This window comes from Falco peregrinus, chromosome 18 (assembly GCF_023634155.1).
Source record: "Falco peregrinus isolate bFalPer1 chromosome 18, bFalPer1.pri, whole genome shotgun sequence".
In the NCBI taxonomy this organism is placed as follows: Eukaryota; Metazoa; Chordata; class Aves; order Falconiformes; family Falconidae; genus Falco; species Falco peregrinus.
In genome coordinates, this window is record NC_073738.1 from 5,888,192 (window position 1) to 5,906,901 (window position 18,710).

Sequence of the window (18,710 nt, forward strand, 5' to 3'; positions counted from 1 at the left end):
TCGCAGGAACTCTGCCTCGCGTCACATTTTTTTTATGTTATGTTTTTATTTTACGTTTTCAGTGTTACGGTCGGTGGCTGCCGAGTCGCACCCCAGCGCAAATGCCCTGGACGGTGGGAGGCGACTCCCCTGGGTGCTGCTTGTTCCCGAGATAAGGAATTACACTTTGTGCCTCGTTACTGAGCGGCTGGGAGCAGGAAGGTGCTGGGTCATTATTAGCCAGATGATCAAAGTAGGAGGCAGCAACTTGGGCATCGCCGGGTTCATTACAGGTAATTAACAGGGGAGGTAAAATCCAATCTGAAAAGCAAATGGCAGCCGCACGAGCAGCTGCGCTGTGCTGGAAGCGTCTCTGCACTAAGGGCGCTCGGTGCTTTGTGGCTGCTGCTGGGCCAGGGAGGGGAGTGGGTGCCGCTGGGGGTCCGAGCAGCCCCAGCCCCCCCCACGCTGGGGGCACAAGGCTGAGGAAAGGTCCTGGCCGTGGTCACACAATGAGCCAAAACCAGAACCTGGGGCTGCTGGCGGGCAGGGCCTCGCCCCCTGCACCCCCCGTCGCTGCGGGGAAGGAGCTGCTGAAGCTGCACCCGGGGCCGGGCGGGACGTGGGGACAGAACAGAGAAGGACGTTACGGGCGCCCACCTCACCCCTCCGCGGTTGCTGGCGATCCCAGCGAGTGCTGCGGGGGAGACACTGGCCCCCCAGTGCAACCAACTCCCAGCCCAAGAGGCAGCGTGTATCATAGTAATGACTTTATTTCCAAATTCACTTTTACGGCAACAGTGTAAACCAGTTGTTAAAACGCACGATACACTATGGACATCACAGACAGCAGCTAAGCTAGAATGATACACTGAGATCAAACCTTCCCTCCCCTCCCAGCGCACCGCGGGGAGCACAGGGCTGCCAGCACCACCGGCAGTCTGAACTGGAAGTTCATTTAACAAGCATTATTTTTTTTTGAGTGCAGAAACATGGTTTTTTGGAATCAGTGCCGGTTTTAACCCTTTTCAGACCAAGATGTGTGTGGAGTAAAGGAAAAGCCATGGGTCAGTCTGTCCAGCTGCTCATGGAAACCCTCAGGCCTGGGTCTGAACGCAGGGTCAGGGCTGGGGACGTGGCTCGGGCTGCTGGAAGGGGACGGTGGGGACGCGGCGGAGGGAAAGGGCTGTCCTGGGACCCCGGCAGCCCCCCGGGGAGGGCGGCAGAGGGGGCCGGGGATGCGGGCTCAGCCAAGGACAGTGGCAGCGGGAAGGGGCTGTGCACTGGAGCTCGCCCGAGGCGCTGGTGGCCCTCGGGAGCGACGCTGTGGGGCCGGGGGTGGCTCAGGCCACAGCCAGACGGGCAAGCTCAGCTACACGCATCCTGCAGCCGAAAAGGGTTAAAAGGGGTGACTGGTGCTCGGCCCTTCGCCCACTTGCTAGTTTTAGAGGACAGAAATACCACAGCGGCTCCCGCGTCCTACACCAATACAAAGATAGTCACAGACTGGAGTACAGGGTCTTACAATCATCGAGGCAACTGAAATGGAGCGAGTGACAAGCTGGACGTGGGCTTTCGCTTGGCCTCTTCACACTCGTGCTGGAGCAGCCTCTCCCCAGCAGTAAAGCAGCTCCTGGGGCTGCAGAGATAAGGTGGGACCCCCCCTCCCCCAAACCGCCACCCCCCAGACTTAACCATCCTCCTCGGCATGGGACATGTCACCCGTGCCCAGCACCGTACAGAAAAACCCGGCGGATCCTGCAGCAGCGTGGCAGCTTCATCAGCTCCCACCGAGGCTGGGAGCGGGTCCTGTCCAGGGAGGACAGCCTCGGTGGCAGCCAGCCGCCATCCCCGGGATGACCAGTGCCCCTGCCACACTGAGACCCCCCGCCGGCCCAGTCAGGCCAGGATTTCAGCCCCTTGCTGGGAAAGCGCAGCTCTCCGTGCCCCACAGCCCGTGGGGTGCATGGTCTGCGGCCCTGCTGGGCACCCCTCGCCGCCAGCCGTACCCCCACGGCTGGGCTGGTGCCTCGGGGGGGAGATCACGCTGAGCTGCACCAAGGGCATCTCGGCCTCTTTGGTTGCAGAAGGAAAGGGCACGCGGGGGTGGCCAAGGGTGCAGCACAGCCCCGGCCCCCCCTCACGCCTGAGGCTGCCATAGGGATAAAAAGCAGCAAAAGAATCAACTCGGCTCGGGGCTGGCTTGGAGGACAGGGCGAGGGGCAACGCCAACCCGCCCCGGAGGGCGACCGGGGCTCAGCGCCGGGGAGCTGCCTCCGGAGCTCGGGACCGGGCCGGGGAGCTGCCGCCGCCGTCACCAGCTAAAACCTCCCTCGCGCCTTCCCCTCGCGTCCTCCTGGTTGTCTCCTACCGCTGCCAAAGGCACCGGAACAGCAGAGCCATGGAGCCGCCACTTCCGCGATCTCTTAGCTGACCTTGCAGGGGAAAAAAAAAAAAACAACAACCCAAAAATGTCACAAGCTGCACCCAAATCCAGGGGCCATCCCAGCCCTGGAGCTGCGGGTGCCCCTCGTGCGACGCCCTGGGAGGTGCGTGCCCCAGGGGTGCCGCGGAGCCGGGAAGCCCTGCCGCAGCCCCCAGCCCTCCCCTGCGCTGGGCAGGGGCTCTGCGCCCACCCCTGCGCCCGGCAGACATGCGGTGCCGGGCTGCCCCATCGGCACGACCCGGAGCTGGGCGAAGCCCCCCAGGCCCCCCGCGCTGGGCTGCGGCGGAGCCGGCACGGGGCAGCTCAAAACTACTTACAGCATTTTTTTAAACACATGCTCGTTTATGAAAACAATCACCCTGGCACGGTCCAAGCATATACAGACAAATCTACTCTACGACACGAGGGGCTGCCAAAGGAATGGGGAAAAGCCTCTACTCATCCACTCAGCGGTTCCAGCACAGCCACGGAGAGGGGAACGGCCGTCCCGGGCCCCTTCCACAATGGGATACCCCGGCGTCGCCAGTACTCCAGCTGCCGGAGCTGAGAGACCGGGTTTAGGGGATACCTGGCAGTTATCTTCATACACATCTCGGCTTTCGGAGGTAAAAACAAAAGGTTTCTTCCAAATCAGCAGGCAAATTTAATGCAGAAAGGGAGGGCACCTCCCTGCAGCCCCTGGCTGTGACACCCAGGACCTGTGCTGCCCGCAGGCCAGACTGCCAGCCCAGCATCATCAGGGTAACGAGCTGGGAAGGTCACATCCTGCACACATGCCCTGTGCTGCGGTGTGGGGTGCTCGGGTCAGCCTCGTGCTGCGGCTGCCCCCTCTATCCCCCTCCCCGCTTCCCCAGGGCAGTGAACGCCAGGGCGCAGGGCTGGGACAGTGAGGGACCTCGCAGGGGGACAGGGAGGGAGTGGGGGACAGGCGTGGGCTGTGCGCTCCGAGGAGCAGGGGGAGAGGAGGTTTTGTACCTCGTAGTGTCACTGATTTTGAAGTCCTGGAGCTAGAGCTGAATGAACAGTAAAAGCAGGTTAAATCATTAACCAGTTAGGGGATGGGGAAGCAGCTGTAAAAGGAACAGAGGAAGAAGGCCAGATTATTATTTTTGTTTCTTTTCTTTTTTTTTCCCTTGTCTTCTCTCATCTTCGCCCGTCATGCCCCGATCACAAGCCCTGCTTGGCCAGCGAAGCAGACACTTCGTCAGCTAGCGTGGCGAGCTGGGGGGAGTCCACCATATTGATGCTGCCGGTGGAGGACACGTTGCTAAGGCGGCGCGGGGAGGCATCTCCGGAGATGGTGGGGGACTTGTAGACAATTTCAGCGCCATGGTCGGTCTTGGCTTTGGCGTTCTCGCGGAAAGTCAGCTTATGAGTCTCAATCTGCAACGAGAGGAGAGGGCGGTGAGCGGGGAGGATGCGGGATGCCATCCGGAGAGGCTGTTTTTACCTCCAAACTGTCCACTCAGTCACCGCCGCTGTACAGCTGGGAGGAAAGCACCGTTTGCTGGCCTGATGCCCCCAGTGCCCCCAGTCCTCAGGCACATCCCTTCCAGAAGCCCACACAAAGAATGGGCACAACTGGAGGGGACGGCAGGCCTGGAGCATCTCAGGATGCTGCCAAATCCTTCCCAAGTGCCCAGGCCCGGTGTGGCGGCAGGTCCCAGGCACAGGACTCGGGTGGCACAACCTGGGCTGCTCCCACTCTCCTGGCAGAGATTTACGGAAGGGGTGGGATCCCCGTACGGTGCATAAGGCTTCCCCTGAACCCACAGCCCAGCTGGGCACAAAATGCTGCTCCCACAAGCCAAACCCCTCTCTCCCGGCGAGCGCGAGGGCCGGGGAGCGGAGGTGAAGTGGATGGAGTTTGCTACTTACTGGTGCCCTCCTCAGCCGAGTGCAAGGCTGGGAGCTGGCTCTCCGGGGGGGTGGGTGGCTCCAGCACCAGGGCCTGGAGCCCAGCGGGGTCTGGGCTCGGGGTCCGAGCAGGCTGGGGACAGGTCTTGTCTTCCTTGCCTTTCTCTCTCTACAGGTGAAGAAACCCGCCCAGGGCGGTGGGGTGCAAAAAATGCATCAGCAACAAAAAACAAGATCTAATAAATGTCAACCAGAAGGAAAAAGACAAAAAAAAAATAAAAGAAAAGAAATAGAAAATTGGGGAGAAAAAGATCTGAAAAACAGGGCCATTCACTGACTCATAGGAAGAACAGCAGCTGCCTTTGGAGACAGGGAGGAAAGCCTTCCCTGTGCCACAAAGGAGAGCAGATGCTGCCGGCACAGGTACTTCGGCAGAGCACGGAGCACACCAGCTCCCCACAGGAGACCCGATGCAAGAGTAGTACCTGAACCGGGCTGAGCTCATGTTCAGTTCGTTACATTCAGGCTGAGGAGCTGTAGACTGTATGTCCAAATCTGCATCTTCTGTGTCACAGAGCAACGAGGGGACTGGGGACATGGGAAAGGCCGGGGAAGGGGCAGCAGAGCCACCCACAGCCACTCTGCGTGGAGGGCTGATGGAGCTCAACCATGCCCTGTCCCCTCCCTGTAAGCAGAGTGTCCCGCCCCAGAGCAGCCCTGCCTGGGGATGGTCCCTGGTGCGAGTGGCAACGGGCTGGACAAGGGAAACAATCGGAGGCAGCACATGAACTCAGGTTACACCAACAAGCTCCTCCAGGTGTGGATGTGGATTTAGGCAGGGTACAGGCAACTGCCACACAGGAAGGCTGACGCAGGTGATGCCACTGCTGGGTCACACCCTTGCAAATAAATTCCCCCTCCAAAGGGCAAGTTCTTCAAACTACGGCCCAGTGAATGTGCCAGGATATGAAAGAATCATCATTGTAATCATAAAAATGATGAAAATGGGCTTAGAGAAGCACAGGGCAGTCTGATGCATAGCAGCAGTGAGAGAAGGGTAAGGAAGTCAAGCGATCCCTCAGAGGCCCACACACCGCTGGGAGATGAAGAACTGGGAGGTGCACAGAGAAAACGTGGCCAAGAACAAAGTGCCAGAATACAGGAGCTGAAACACAACTTTTCCCTTCCATTGAGAAAAAAGGGTTTGAAAAACAAGCAAGATAAAACCCATTTCCCCGGAGAAATTCAGCCATGTATGTCACCAGGCTGGAGTCTCAGCTGTGCTTACCTGAGCTCCCTGCTCCCCTGCCTGCAAGGGACTTGGCTGTCCTTGAAGCGAGGCTGGAGAGGTGTTTTACTCAGCTAAGACTTACTGCGAAGTCACTATCAAAGCCTCTGGCAGGAATGGCTCACGCCCAGTTCAGTGTTTCACCTGACCTGATTGGCTTTTTTCTTTCAATTTAAATCCTCCCAAACGCACACCACTCCCTACAGAGTCCTCAAGTCAGTCTCGGCTAAGACTGAGACTTGAAGTAAGCAGAGAACACCTTTCTTCTGAAGTGACAGCCTACTGCAGCGTCACCTTTCCTGAATAAAGCTAAGCCTTTAATGCTCCACACTTCCACTGGGGAGCCAACACCTACTGCAGCACCCTGAGCTGCCAGCTTTGTGCCACACCACTGGCAGTAATCAGCAATGCGAGTGCAAAAGCAGCTGCTGGCAGTGGCACCCCTTAACGAAAGGTCTGAGGCGCAAACATGTTTCTGCACAAACTTCAGAGAACAGTAGAAAGAGCAGGAAACCACGGGACAGGACATGGCTCACAGTCACACTCATCCAGGTGGCCACAGGCCAGGAAGGGGACAGACTGCTGTCCTCACAGCTCTGCCACAGCAAATCTCCTCCAGGTCGGCAACTGCAGCCCAGGAGCCCGGGGCTCTGCCCGCCTCAGCAAGCCGCTGGCAGGAAGGCAAGCTGGCTGTGTGGGCAGCAGCCGAACAGCCTGTCCCTGGGCAGGGCGCTTCTTGTCCTCTGAAGGACAAGGTACAGAGCCCACACCACGCCAGAGCACGGGCAGCAAATGGTTCAAGCACTGGGGAAGCAGTGCTGCCAGGTAAGCAGAGAGGAGAGGCCGTGGCCTAAAGATGAGCTGCGTGAGGAGAACCTTCTCCAAGTCCAGGCCGACCGTTCTTTGCTTGCACGCCTGCTCACAGGGCAGTCTCTTGCACAGAACAGCATGCCTGTTCTCGACCCAGTGCCCCTTTACCTTTTTATTTCCTCCTCCAGGGACGTGGCTGATGTTATCTAAGGACCCGATTTTTGATTGCACCTTATCTTTGAAGTCCAGTTTCTCAGATTTCACCTCCACCTGGCCACCGCCTGGAAGAGAAGAGGACAAGCTGGGTTAGCTCCTGCGCCAGCCAGGGCAGGCTGGAGAGAAAGCGCTGAGGTCAGAGGTGGCTCAGCCAAAGCGCTCTGAGGCTGAGCAGCGGGTAAGGACCAGGAGAACAGCAGCGAGAGGGACCCCTTTTTGGGAAACTCGGAAGCCAGGGCAAATGGGAACCAGAGTAGACACCTTCCGGAGGATGCTGTGCAGAGCTGACAGACAGCCCAACATTTTACAGAACCAAGGGCAGGGAGCTAACCTTACTCCCCTGAACACCAGCAGCCCCTCCTATTTACTCCTAAAAATTCCCATGTACAGCGATGTGTCGGCCCAGACAAGGGTGTCCACAGATACCAGGTCCCACCCCCTACTGCCGAGTGGTCAGGCAGAATGAAGAGGGTCTGGAAGTGACGGAGCTGGGAACAGTGTCTAGCATCCCAGGACTTGCTCTGATGCCCCAGTTGCTACACGTGGCTCCCCTCACTCCCCCAACCCTCTCCCTGTCTCCAGACACACACCGCAACACAGCCCACGAGCTCCAAGGACCAGCACCCGGTGCTGCCAGAAGCCGCAGAGCCAAAGGGTACCTGGTTTGTGATGGATGTTGCCCAGGGAACCACATTTGGATGTCACATGGCTCAGGTCGACTGGCTTGTAAACGATTTGAACCTGTCCGTATGAGAAAGAAAAAAGCAATGAGCTTACTGCCACCACAGGCAACCTGGGGAGGGGGAGGCACAACACACAGCAGCACCTGATCTGGATTCAAGGGAAAGGACAGCTTAAACCCCAGTAAGATTAATAATACAAAAGAAACTGTCATCAGAAATGGGAGATCATTAATACCCGTGTGCAGCAGCCTCTCTTAACAAAAGTCAGCATGCAGAAGATCACCTCTCCACAGAAGGGGGGAAGTAGAGGCAATTGTAAAGTGCTTAAGTAAGAGAGAGAGTGGAGTGGTAATTAATTAAGATTTGCATACACATCATCCAAAAGGAGGAGATATACCAGAGAGAAAACGTAAAAAATAAATACCTTTTCTGGTGTAAAACATAAAGCTTATGTCCACAAAAACTGAAAGAACAGAAATGATCAATGTGCACAGAACTTTTAAAAGAGTGACCAAAATATGCATTTCTGAAAAATGCTGCAATGGAAATAAGGGTTTGGGGGGGGGGGGGGGGGGAAAAAAAAAAAAAAGGCAAACCAAAGTCTAAATATCTGGCAGGAGTTCACATAATATAAATTAAAATGGCAATTATAGTATATTGAACCACAACAGTATTTCATGATATTATGCTGGTTTTTATTTGCTTTACCCATTATGTCTCTGAACAGGGGCTCCAGCAATTCCACTTAAACCCGCCCCATTCACAGACCAGCCACGGCGCTGGGGGGTGCCTGGGTGTGGGGCCGGCGGCCTCTTGCGCACGGACAACTGGGTTACACGAGACGCACACACAAGGAACAGTTAACGTGGAGCTGTTTAGTGGTTACGTTAGCCGTTAAACACCACACTGGAAAACACCAGTGACCGGAGAGGTCTGGAACCATAAGGCGTGTCAGGGACAGCAAACCACAGCACACACCCACCAGCTACGTCAGGAGCAGGAGACAAGAGAGTGAGAAAACATCCCCATATCCCCAGAAATTACCTTGGACCCTGGTTTTGGACTCACACCTGTGTGTGAATCAGCTGTTGCCGGAGTTAGTGGGGCAGCGCAGGAGAAATCAGATCATCAACACCTCAAGGTTGGTTCTTACTCACTGGGAAATGTCTGGCTCTCAGCAATAGCGTGGATTTCAAGGGGAGTATACGCTGCTCTCTGTGTTTTCACCAAGCACCATGGTGGGCGTGCTGCTCTCACAGAACTCAGGAAGGATGTGTCAGCAAAGGGACCTTTGCAGAGGAGCTGACTCCTCAAGCAGCCAGGCAGCCTCCGGACCAACGTGGCTGGAAGCCAGCACAAAGGATTCACCGCAGCCACCGCTCTCCATCACATCCGAGCACCCTGTGCTGACTCAAAAGCCCCGGGTTGATGGTGCATCCTTCAGTTCTCATGTTAGCCCCACGCCCACCGGCTCCGTCACCCTCAGAGCCAGGTGCTGGACCACGGTTGCGCACACCACCGAGCAACACTCCCCCCTCCATCATGCAGCCAGGAAAAGGAGGGAGGAACAGAGGCTTGGTGCCATGGTCCCACCCACGTGGAGCCAGCGCGCAGTGCATGCGGGCCTGCCTTGTCTCCGATGCTCACACATACCAAAAGGCACATTTGACAGAGAGTGGAGACAGAGAGAGGGGAGAAAAACAACCGCCCCAGGGTCTGGGAGCACATCGAAGACACAGACATGAAGGCAGTGCTGGGGAAAGATCACAAAATGCACTGGGCAGGAAGAGCGCTAGATTCAGTTGGAAAGGAGGAAACAGACCCCAAAAAGAGAGTTGGCGCCTTCCTAATCCCAGCCGTGACCCCAAAGGGCCTACCAACAATTTGGGCACCCCTGAGACAGGGGACTGGGAAGACCTCCCATTTCCAGAGCAAGCAATCAGCAATTGAAACACTTTCTGCTCTCATTCCAGTTCCCTTTTTTCACAGACAGGACTCCATTAACCCTTACCATCCTGCTGGGGAGCATGTAAAATGGGCACAGAGCTGCTTGCCTAGGAAACACCAGTGCCAGAGACCTGGGGATCTCACCTCTCAGCATCAGCAACACTTAGGTCAACTTCTGCCTAATGCATCACCTTGTCAGAGCATCCACTGGCTTAAAAAAAAAAAAAAACAACCAACCCCAGGTTACTGCAGCAACAGTTCACTCCTCTTGAAGCAGTAACGGCTGGGCAGGCCGTCGCTGCTGACAGCGTCATGGAGGATTAAGGTGCAACAGCCATCGAACCCAGGTGGTCTTTTGTTGCCCCTCTATCAGAGGAGCCCCAAGGCGCAGCTCTGCTGCCCCCACAGCCTGCGCAGCCATGCTCCAGCCACGTCAGCACATGGCTTTGGTCCGAGCACCCGCACCCAGAGCTGAGCTGCTGCTTTCCAAGTCAATGCAGCCAGGCAGCAATCACACAATTTTCACTGCTGGCAGAGCCTGGGGAGGGATGACAACCTCCAGCCAAAAATCCAGATAATTCTTAACCCACTACAGCTGCAAACGCTTGCCCATGGTGTGAGCTCTCAGTGGAGAAAAGGATGAGCTCACCACCCTGTGCTGAAGCTAATTACCAGCCACAGCACAGATGATTCGTGATGAACACTAACCCCTGCCATAACAAGTGGACCACCACGCACCAGGCAGTCCAGCCAGTACAGAACCCTGGGGTAAGAAAGAGCAGAACAAGCAGGGAACCTGCTTCACAGAGGTCTGACCTCTGCAAAGCAGCTCCTCTGGCCCATTAAATAAACACAGAATGACACCAAATTTAAGACGGAGGTTGCAAACCCAGTTGGTCCCAGTGTTTACGTGCCAAGCCCTCTGCAATGCTCAGTTTCTCAGGGAGAGCATCCACAGAGATCAAAAACAGCACAAAGAAAATCCATCAGGGACATCTGAGAGGCACCAAATAGCTTCCTCAGATGGCCAGACCGGGCACCTGCAGACCCTGGGCTGCACTGTTTGGGGTCTCAGTGATGCATCTTCCTTGGTCCCTCATCTTTCCTGGACCCAAACTCTCCAGAGAGACTGGTGTAAATCTGTCAACGTCTGTGGAATTTCTCCAGGTTTCTGGCACAGTAACTGAAAGCTGAGTCCAGCTATTTATCTGGGAATGGCTGGAAATGCCAGCATTCAAATCGATTAACTCAATATTACTTTAGACTCAGCCTCCATGGGCACTGCCAAACACATTTACTAGCAAGGAGATGCTTAATATTTGCACGGATCATACTTGCCTGATGGGAATGGGCAGGAAACTGCACTTTCACATATTGTGCAGAGTCACGTGCAATTTAGCAGTACATTAAGCAACAAAGACTGCATTTGCTTATAAATCTATCCACCTACTGCATCAGCAACTACATCACCGTCTGCTAGAGGCGACCCATCCTGCAGACAATGAGGCATTAAGCCTTCCAGGTAGTGTAAAACCTTCGAGTTAACGGGATGGTTTGTTACAGACATGGTTTCTACACAGGTCAGTTAGTTCTGTCCATGTCAGGCATGTACAGGACTTGTTAAGGTTCATCTAACCATGTCTTTTGGGTTAATGGGGTTAAATGACAGCACGTCACCAATCGCTATCTCAGGGTCACTGCAGATAGCATTGGCGATTTAGTGTATACAACATGCCACTAATAATAAGGATTGTTACAGTGCATTCAAAGTGTGAAGGTACTCACACTGCCTCCTCCCGGGATGTGTTTGATATTATCCTTTGAGCCACACCTGGATTGAACGCTGCTAAAGTCCAACTTCTTATTAACAATCTGCACCTTTGGTAGCCAGAAAAGAGTCATTGCACGTCACCAATAGCTATCTGACGGCAGGGTCGCTGCAGATAGCATTGGCAGTTTAGTGTATACAACATGCCACTTATTATAAGAACTATTATAGTGCATTGAAAGTGTGAAGGTACTCACACTGCCTCCTCCTGGGATGTGTTTGATATTATCCTTTGAGCCACACTTGGATTGAACGCTGCTAAAGTCCAGCTTCTTATTAATAATCTGCACCTTTGGTAGCCAGAAAAGAGTGTGAGAAACAACATGACCATCTGCAGCTTGACCATGTGTTATATCACTAAAACCAGGAGCCTGCCTTCCAGTGCCAGAGGAGAATCTCTGGCTTGCCACACAGATTTGTCTACACACAGGCTGGAAAGTGAAGATGGAGCTGGGCAGGTTATAGCTAGAGATTGGACATGTCTGGCTAGCAAGGCAGCCCTGGTTTCCAGGCCAGAAACACTAGCAAAAGAGCCAGCTCACCCTGTTTTCTTTCACTGAACAAAACAGGGAACTCGCTGGGCAGCAAACATGCTGGAAGGCACCAGCAGTCTGAGACTCAGCTTCTGCAGAGCCAGTAGAAGGAGGAAGGATGGAGCTGAGAGAAAAATGCCTGCTCAGCTGCATCTCCCTTGCCAGGCAGCATGTTCCCCCCCTCTAGGACAGATACACGTGGCCTCACATTTCAGCAGCTTGAGAAAACTGGGCAAACTGGTGCAGCTGGCCAGGGCAGCAGGCTGAAGAGCAGGAGCTGCGCGTCCAGCACCATCTGGGAGAGGATGCCTGAGCCCTGTGCTGTTCAGGGCTCAAACTCCCTCTAGAGTTACAAAGAGAAAAAGCAAATGCTGCCAGGGATGCAGTCCCATGCCTGCAGTTTTCTTAACTCCTGTACAGATGAGATGAAAGGGACAGCACAGACCACCCCCAAAGGCAGCAGCTCTACTGCATATTCCCAACGCCATCGCGGGTGGGAGGGAGGCTGGAAAAGGCTTGGTGCCACAGGGGAACCACACACCCTAACTTCACCCTTCAGTTCCAAAGCCTGCCTGCCCTCTCCACCACACAGATTTTTGGACTAATGAAGTTGTTTCCATTTAGGGCTTGTCTTCCCTGTTTGGCTTTTATAAGGGCACCTATGCTGGAGTGACCACACACAGAGGAGCAGCTACTCCAGACAACACAAAGATGAAGACAATCCCTGCTCCTTCTCCTACATGGACTGCAGTGGCCTTACAACCTACGCAAGTATAAACCAGAGGTAAATGCAGGTAAAAACCAGCAGGCACACAGGCCTGCCCTCCCTCAGGAGAAACCCTGTCTGAAGCACAACCCTCATGAGAAGGAAAAAGACACAGCATCCTGCAAGAGAGCAGTGTCACATCACACTGCACATGCAGTCCCTGGATGACAACGTCCACAGAGTGGGCTGAGCGGGCAACCTCACCCTCCATTTCAGCATGTTCCCGGCATGCTGCTGCAAGGAGAGCTCCTCGCTATATCCTGGCTCTTTAGCATGAGAAGCGCCAAGGCCAACACATGCCCCCAGCATCATTTTCCCAGTTCACATCAACTGATCCTGCAAATCAGGACCCAGTTCTGCTAGACCAGGCTTTGCCAGAGCAGTATTCCGTGATCCAGCAACAACAAAATTGCTTAGACAATGCAGAAACACTGGAAGAGATGTGGCCTGGCTGACTGCTGGGCATGGGTGCCCCATGTACCTTTGCTTCCCTAGGCTGGGGGTCTGAAATCTGTGCAGAGAGCAGGCTCCAGACCCATCTTCTAAGAGCCACCCTAGAATCAAACTTGTGGGATCAGCTCCCTCTGCTCCAGCTGCAACCATTCTGGTAAGAGCAGCATCGTGTCCTACAAAATCCCCAACAGCATCCAGCCACTCTCCCCTGCAAAGAGCAATGAACTGTCCCAAATTCAGCTGTTCTTACTCTTTCAGTGACAACAATAAACATGTTGCCTGACAGAGAAGCAAACAGAGAAAAAAGAACTCGTAAAAGCTGGATTAAAAAGAATGAGCAAACAATTTAATTAATTTATAGTAAACGGAAGGGTTCCTTCTAAAATCCCTGAAGAACAGTGTTTTGTCAGGGTGGCAGGAAACATTTATGCCTTGTGCTAAGCAGGCAGGAGGGCTGAGGCCCTGGGACACGGGCAGCTGGAAAGACATGTGCTGCTCTGCTCATGACCAACAGCCAGAACAGCCCTGCCCAGGCTCCAGAGCCCTCCTGGACTTTAGCACAAAGCAAAATATGCATTGTCCAATAAATTGCCAGCCACAGCAAAAAATGCACATAAGGAAATGGAAAAGCACACTGCTATTTAAGGTGGTGAAGAGAAGCCATCTCACAGCTTCCCCCCATGCCAAAGTCAAACCTTCAGAGCCACGGAGTTACCTAGTTGCACAAAATGGCATGCATCACACTCGGGGAAGATTTGTTACAGCTCTGTTGCATTAGCAGCTGCAGAGCAAGGTTTGCAAGCGTTCCCCCCCTGGGGCAGGCAAGCATGAGCACACAGGGACCTCTGACTGCACTGGTTCTGCCATTTAACATCTGTATAAGATCCGCTGGGCCTTCACCAACAGAAGAACCAGGTGCGTTCATGTCTCCACCCACGCAGCGAAGAGGATTTTATAAAAGCCACAGGGACAGGGCCACACAGTGCAATGGAGCAGCGCAGAGAGGCTCGGATGGGTGCTGAGCAGCCAACACCACTGCTGGAGCCGTGTAACTGCACACTGCTGCTCCTGGGGCTGCACAAATGATTTGGCTCACACCACTCCCTCACCCAAACTCTCCTCTGCTGGGCTTGCAAAATTTAACACGAGACCCTCATTCCCAAGCACTTGGAGCATGCAGTTCACTTTGCTGCTCATGAAACTGCCTCTCTAGGAGTGAAAAGTACTAGCGGTGGAAAGGATAAGAGTGCTACCAGTTCTGTCCATGCCACACTGCACTATGTAGCAAGGCAGTGCCTGATTGCAGAATGCAATCCAAAACCTTGTCAACAGAGTTGGATCCAAAATCACAACCTCCCGAAAAATGTGCCGAGCCTGGGACCCTCACAGGGAGGAGACCACCCTGTCTGCTTGCTAATGAAGAGGCAGAGGCAGCACTGAAGGGACTGCTCCAGATCACACAGCATAGAATACAGAAATACAACCCTGATCCTGTGGTTCTTTAGGGCTGCAGGTCACAATTTGCTCTCCCTAACCGGACACCACGAGGGAATGTCATTCCCCTGGCAGCCAGTCCATACACTGATGTGCCACTCCACGAAAGCCACATCACAAGCTCCCTGCAGTCCTCTCTGCGGGACAGCTGTACTGCGCTAAGCCAGGCAAGCAATTTCAGGACAAGCATCCAACCCAATCAACGCAAAAAAAATTAAAATCAGAATCAGGCTGGAGATCAGCTGAAGCTCGGCTGCCCACTGCTGTATCTGCGGCCACAGCTGGTCTGCTGCTGCTCCAGGGAGGGCTCTCCCCTCCCAGATGAAGCATCAAACACCCACTGTCCCTACAGACAGGTCCCTGGAAAGCAGAATCCACATTTACCTTGCCACCTCCGGGCTGGTGCTTCAGATTTTCAGTTGAGCCAATTTTGGACTTCACATTTTTCAGATCAGGCATGGGTGCGGCTGATGGCTGGATGCGGCTCTTGGCAGATGCCGGAGATTTCGGTGGTGTGCGAACCACTGCCACCTTCTTGGGCTCCCTGGCTGGTGGGGTGGGCAGAGAGGGAGTGCGGGAACGGCTGCCTGGAGTCCCGGGGGAGCCGGGACTGCTGTAACCGCTTCTGTCTCCAGACTTTGGCTGCTCACCTGAGGTTTGCAGAGGGAGGCAAGCACAGGGTAAGCAACCTGGGTACTCAACCCTCACTCACTGCCTGACTTTATAGGGTTGATCTGCCTGGCCCTGGGGCCCACCCACTACTCCCAGTGCAGACCACCATCTGGGGGGAGATGGCTGCACTTTCTTCTACTTCATTTTGAAGTGAGAACTGTGATTAAAGACAATTTCTGAGTATCTCAGAAGGAAGATGGTCTTCATTGTCTGGATCATTGGTGAGACTCCCCACCTGAGTGTGACATTAGCATCCATGTCAAATTACAGACAAAACATACTCAAACAAAACCACTTTTCTATTAGAAATTTGGAAGCATTTTTACAAAATTATTTTATGTAATTAAGTAAGGCTGATCACTGAGCAGCTTAGAACTGTCCCCAGTTTGAAAAGAAATGGAAAAGAAAACCCTTGAACATCACCTTTTTCAGACTTCGCTGCTGCAGGAGGTGGTTTTTTCTGCTCCTTTCTGCCTGTTTAATGAATGAGAAAGATGCTTAAACATAATAAAGCCAGAAATTTAACTGATTTAAGGTTTTGTGCAGCTCTGGTTAAGTATGAAAAAAATATATATATTCAGTGGAATGCACAGTTTTAATGGAAATTCACAATGCCTGATGCTTTCTGGGGTTTTCTTCTCTGAGAATAATGGGCTAACCCCCATTCCTGCAATCGAAGAATTGATCCTCTTGCCCCTGGGTCTTTGTGAAATATCGTCAAGAGAAAAGCAATAGATAGATTAAAAAAATGGAGCTGCCTAAATCTTCCAAACTGGAGGAAATCCCAAAGGGGTAAAGCAGCTGCCCTCTCCTACACACTGGCAACTACATGAACAGAGCAGATAAAGCAGCATCCACAAAGGTTCACTTCAGAGGAATCATCCCTAGCTCCGCACCCACAGCCCCGTGACAAGGCTGAGCAGCTCCGAATTGCCACGCAGACCTCCGCTTGCTGGCCGTGCCCTTGCACTGGCACAAATTTGTTCACTACTTCCACATAACTGCACGGAGAGCCTGGGAGCACCACCAAAGCAGAGCCTCCAGAGTCAGCAACACCATGGGAAGGCAGCAGCACACCACTCTTGCCATCACATACCGGAGCTGGGAGGTGTCTTGGGGGCCGTGGGCGTCTTTGCTGGTATGCGCGTGGCATTGGTCGAGTTCCTCTGAGCCTGCCCTGCCGCAGACCGTGGTGTGGCTGTCTTCGTGCCACCTCTCATCTCCGGGCCCTGGGGATGCAAGGGTGAAAGGCTGATGCAGGGGGATCTACCCAGGGATGGGCTATCGCCCCTCATGGATCAGAGCCATGATCATTTTGTTTCCTCTGCTCTGCTAAAATTTTGTACAGAAGATAAATAAATCCATTGACTGGACCAGAGGCTGCATTCAGGGACCCAGGGCCAGACTCCAAACACAGAGAAGCACCTCCTCTATCCCCACCTGTAATGCACTGCTGCAACATGTACTGTAATGGCACATAAATAGCAATATGCTATTTATTGTCTTCTGATCTTGCAGAAAAGTCTCCCCACATCTATAAACTAACACAGCCTATTTCTGATGACTTTCTAACGCTGGTCTGTGTACAAAAGCTCACAAAAAACATGCAAGTGAAAATTTACAAGCTGACTGGTCCCAAGGCAGCAGGGAAGCAGAGCAGAGCCATCACAATCCCTATCATGGTAAAACCATATCCCCTTGCCTGTGACCTGCAATCTCTGCTCTTTCCCTCACCACAGTTGTATTTGTATGACCAAACACCACAAAGGGCAACGCCAAGCTACTTTTCACGTTGTGGAATAAGACACGGAGGTGTGTGCATTTCCTATTCCCTGTGTAGCACCTGGCACATCTGGCTCCGGAACATTTCAAACACATCTGCTGTTTACAGCCAACGCACCCATAAAACCAGCATAAAGCCGCAAAACAAGAAAGAGCATAAAGGGACCTGGGAATACCTCAGGGAGACCAGGTAACACCCTGCAGCAATGAGCTATTTTTGCTGTAATGCAGAGCAAGGGGCCTACATGCTGGTGAGACGGACCCAGTTGCTTCAAACAGCAAAACTGGAGCCAAGGCTGGCCATGGCCACTGGAAGGTGAAGGGGAAGCACATCCCACTCCCTCCACTGAATGGGACACAGAGACACTGCCCAGCCAAGCACTATCGATCACACCTGCCAGGAATACCTTAAGGTATTGCCTGAGGCAGCTTTGCCTTGTTCACATCCCATTTCCTTACCTTGACTTTCGTTTCTTGCATTCCTGTACCGGCAGGTCGGGATGTGACAGAAGAGACTCGTTTAGAGGTGGAAGCAGGGCTGGAGGGTGTTTTCGAAGGGATTGTGCTAGAGGAGGTGTGTTGTTGGGGGGGGATGGAGGGTCTATCGCCTGGGGGTTTGGCAGTGGAAGGTGAGGATTTCTTAAACATGGAAACAAAATAAAATTGGAACAACAACAACAAAAAATCAGTATGGGAGAGAAACAAAAGGGGATCGCTGACAATAAATAGGATTAGAAGGTGCAATACAGAACGGGGTGCAGACAGACGATGGCTGGTACTGCCCTCTCCCTGCAGCACACAGCTGGGCAAGAGCTGCAGGGCCCAGGGCACTGCTGCAGTCCCATTGCTGCGCCGCTGGCAAGTATGGGATACCTCAGCTCTATTCCTCCCACAGGGTGCAGCAATACCCAAGCCCTGTGACAGCCTGCCCTTGCCACTGCCCTCCACACCACTGGCACGTTTTACCATCTGAACTGCTTTATCTACTCCAAAACTCTAACCCCATCACACCTCCTTTGTCAGTAATGGGTCACTGGTTTTTATCTAGCCAGTTACTTAGTATCATGTCAAATGCCTAGCCTCACACAACCCTGCCAAACCTCCCTAGAGAAAGACCCGGTTTCACATTGTTTGAAAGCAATTATATTAATCACCTTTAATTCTTGACCCGCTGAACTGTCCAGCAGATCCTCCATTATCTCACCCAGGCACTAGCCAGGCTAATGGTCAGCTGAACTAAACGTGCTCCAAATTAGCAGTGTGACAGATATCTTTAAACATCTGAAATCTACCCACTATTAAACTCTATTCCTCACCCAGAACACAGCATCTGCAAGGCACAGATTAAAATTAAATTAATTTTTAATTGCATGTCTTGTTCTTTTCACTGTTAGCTTCTTGCTCCCAGTACAGTCCAACCCGGGTCTGAGCTTGCTTTTGCACCAGTTTGCCCCAGAAAAGTCAACTGTCTGCTTTCTGGACTCAGGCTGAGAAAATGATTACTCTAACCACCCACCCAACCCCATGATTTAGATTTGGTTTGCTTCCTTGTCCTCAAAGATCACCATGGATTGCACCATCCAAACCAGGGGGAGGGAAGCAAAAATAAAACCACTCTTGAAATATGGATGGAAGAATGGAAAATAATGGCAAGGTTTCCTAAGAGGCACAAGAGCAGGCCAGGAGGGCTGGAGAGGGAGTCAGGAGCATGCACAGCACTTAGTGGGCTGATGTCACCTCTGGTTTTATTTTTTAAGCTTACCTTCGGTTTCTTTTCCTCAGCTTCAGTCCCTTCCTTTTCTTTGCCGTCAATACGACCTGACAAATAGGAACACACAGAGTCAGACTTCTTGGGACTGGTCAGTAAACTCTAGCGATGATAATGCCTGAGCTATAGCAACATGCATGGTGGATGGGTGTTCCTTGTTCCTGTTTCCCTTTAAATTAAATACTGTT

The 18,710-nt window shown here is 53.1% G+C and overlaps 2 protein-coding genes across 6 annotated transcripts in view; one reads left to right on the forward strand and one right to left on the reverse strand.

Annotated features, from left to right (window-relative positions):
• KANSL1 (KAT8 regulatory NSL complex subunit 1) overlaps positions 1–303 on the forward strand; it is a 100,925-nt gene extending 100,622 nt beyond the window's left edge. Inside the window, exon 14 of the mRNA XM_055790129.1 lies at positions 63–303. Within this exon, the coding sequence (XP_055646104.1) occupies positions 63–183 (121 nt within the window). The 3' untranslated portion in view covers positions 184–303. The remainder of the gene's footprint in view (positions 1–62) is intronic.
• A 431-nt stretch (positions 304–734) lies between these two features.
• MAPT (microtubule associated protein tau) overlaps positions 735–18,710 on the reverse strand; it is a 52,916-nt gene continuing 34,940 nt past the window's right edge. For 2 of the 5 annotated variants that reach the window (XM_055790134.1, XM_055790131.1), the window contains 7 exons: positions 18,517–18,572; positions 16,069–16,201; positions 15,396–15,446; positions 14,685–14,950; positions 7,256–7,337; positions 6,549–6,661; positions 735–3,808 (listed from right to left, as the gene is read on the reverse strand). In XM_055790134.1, coding sequence (XP_055646109.1) covers positions 3,593–3,808; positions 6,549–6,661; positions 7,256–7,337; positions 14,685–14,950; positions 15,396–15,446; positions 16,069–16,201; positions 18,517–18,572 — 917 coding nt within the window. In that variant the 3' untranslated portion in view covers positions 735–3,592. Of the gene's footprint in view, positions 3,809–4,295; positions 4,452–6,548; positions 6,662–7,255; positions 7,338–11,011; positions 11,105–11,251; positions 11,345–14,684; positions 14,951–15,395; positions 15,447–16,068; positions 16,202–17,213; positions 17,394–18,516; positions 18,573–18,710 lie in introns of those variants that run through there. The other 3 variants (XM_055790135.1, XM_055790130.1, XM_055790132.1) reach the window with 3 other exon arrangements.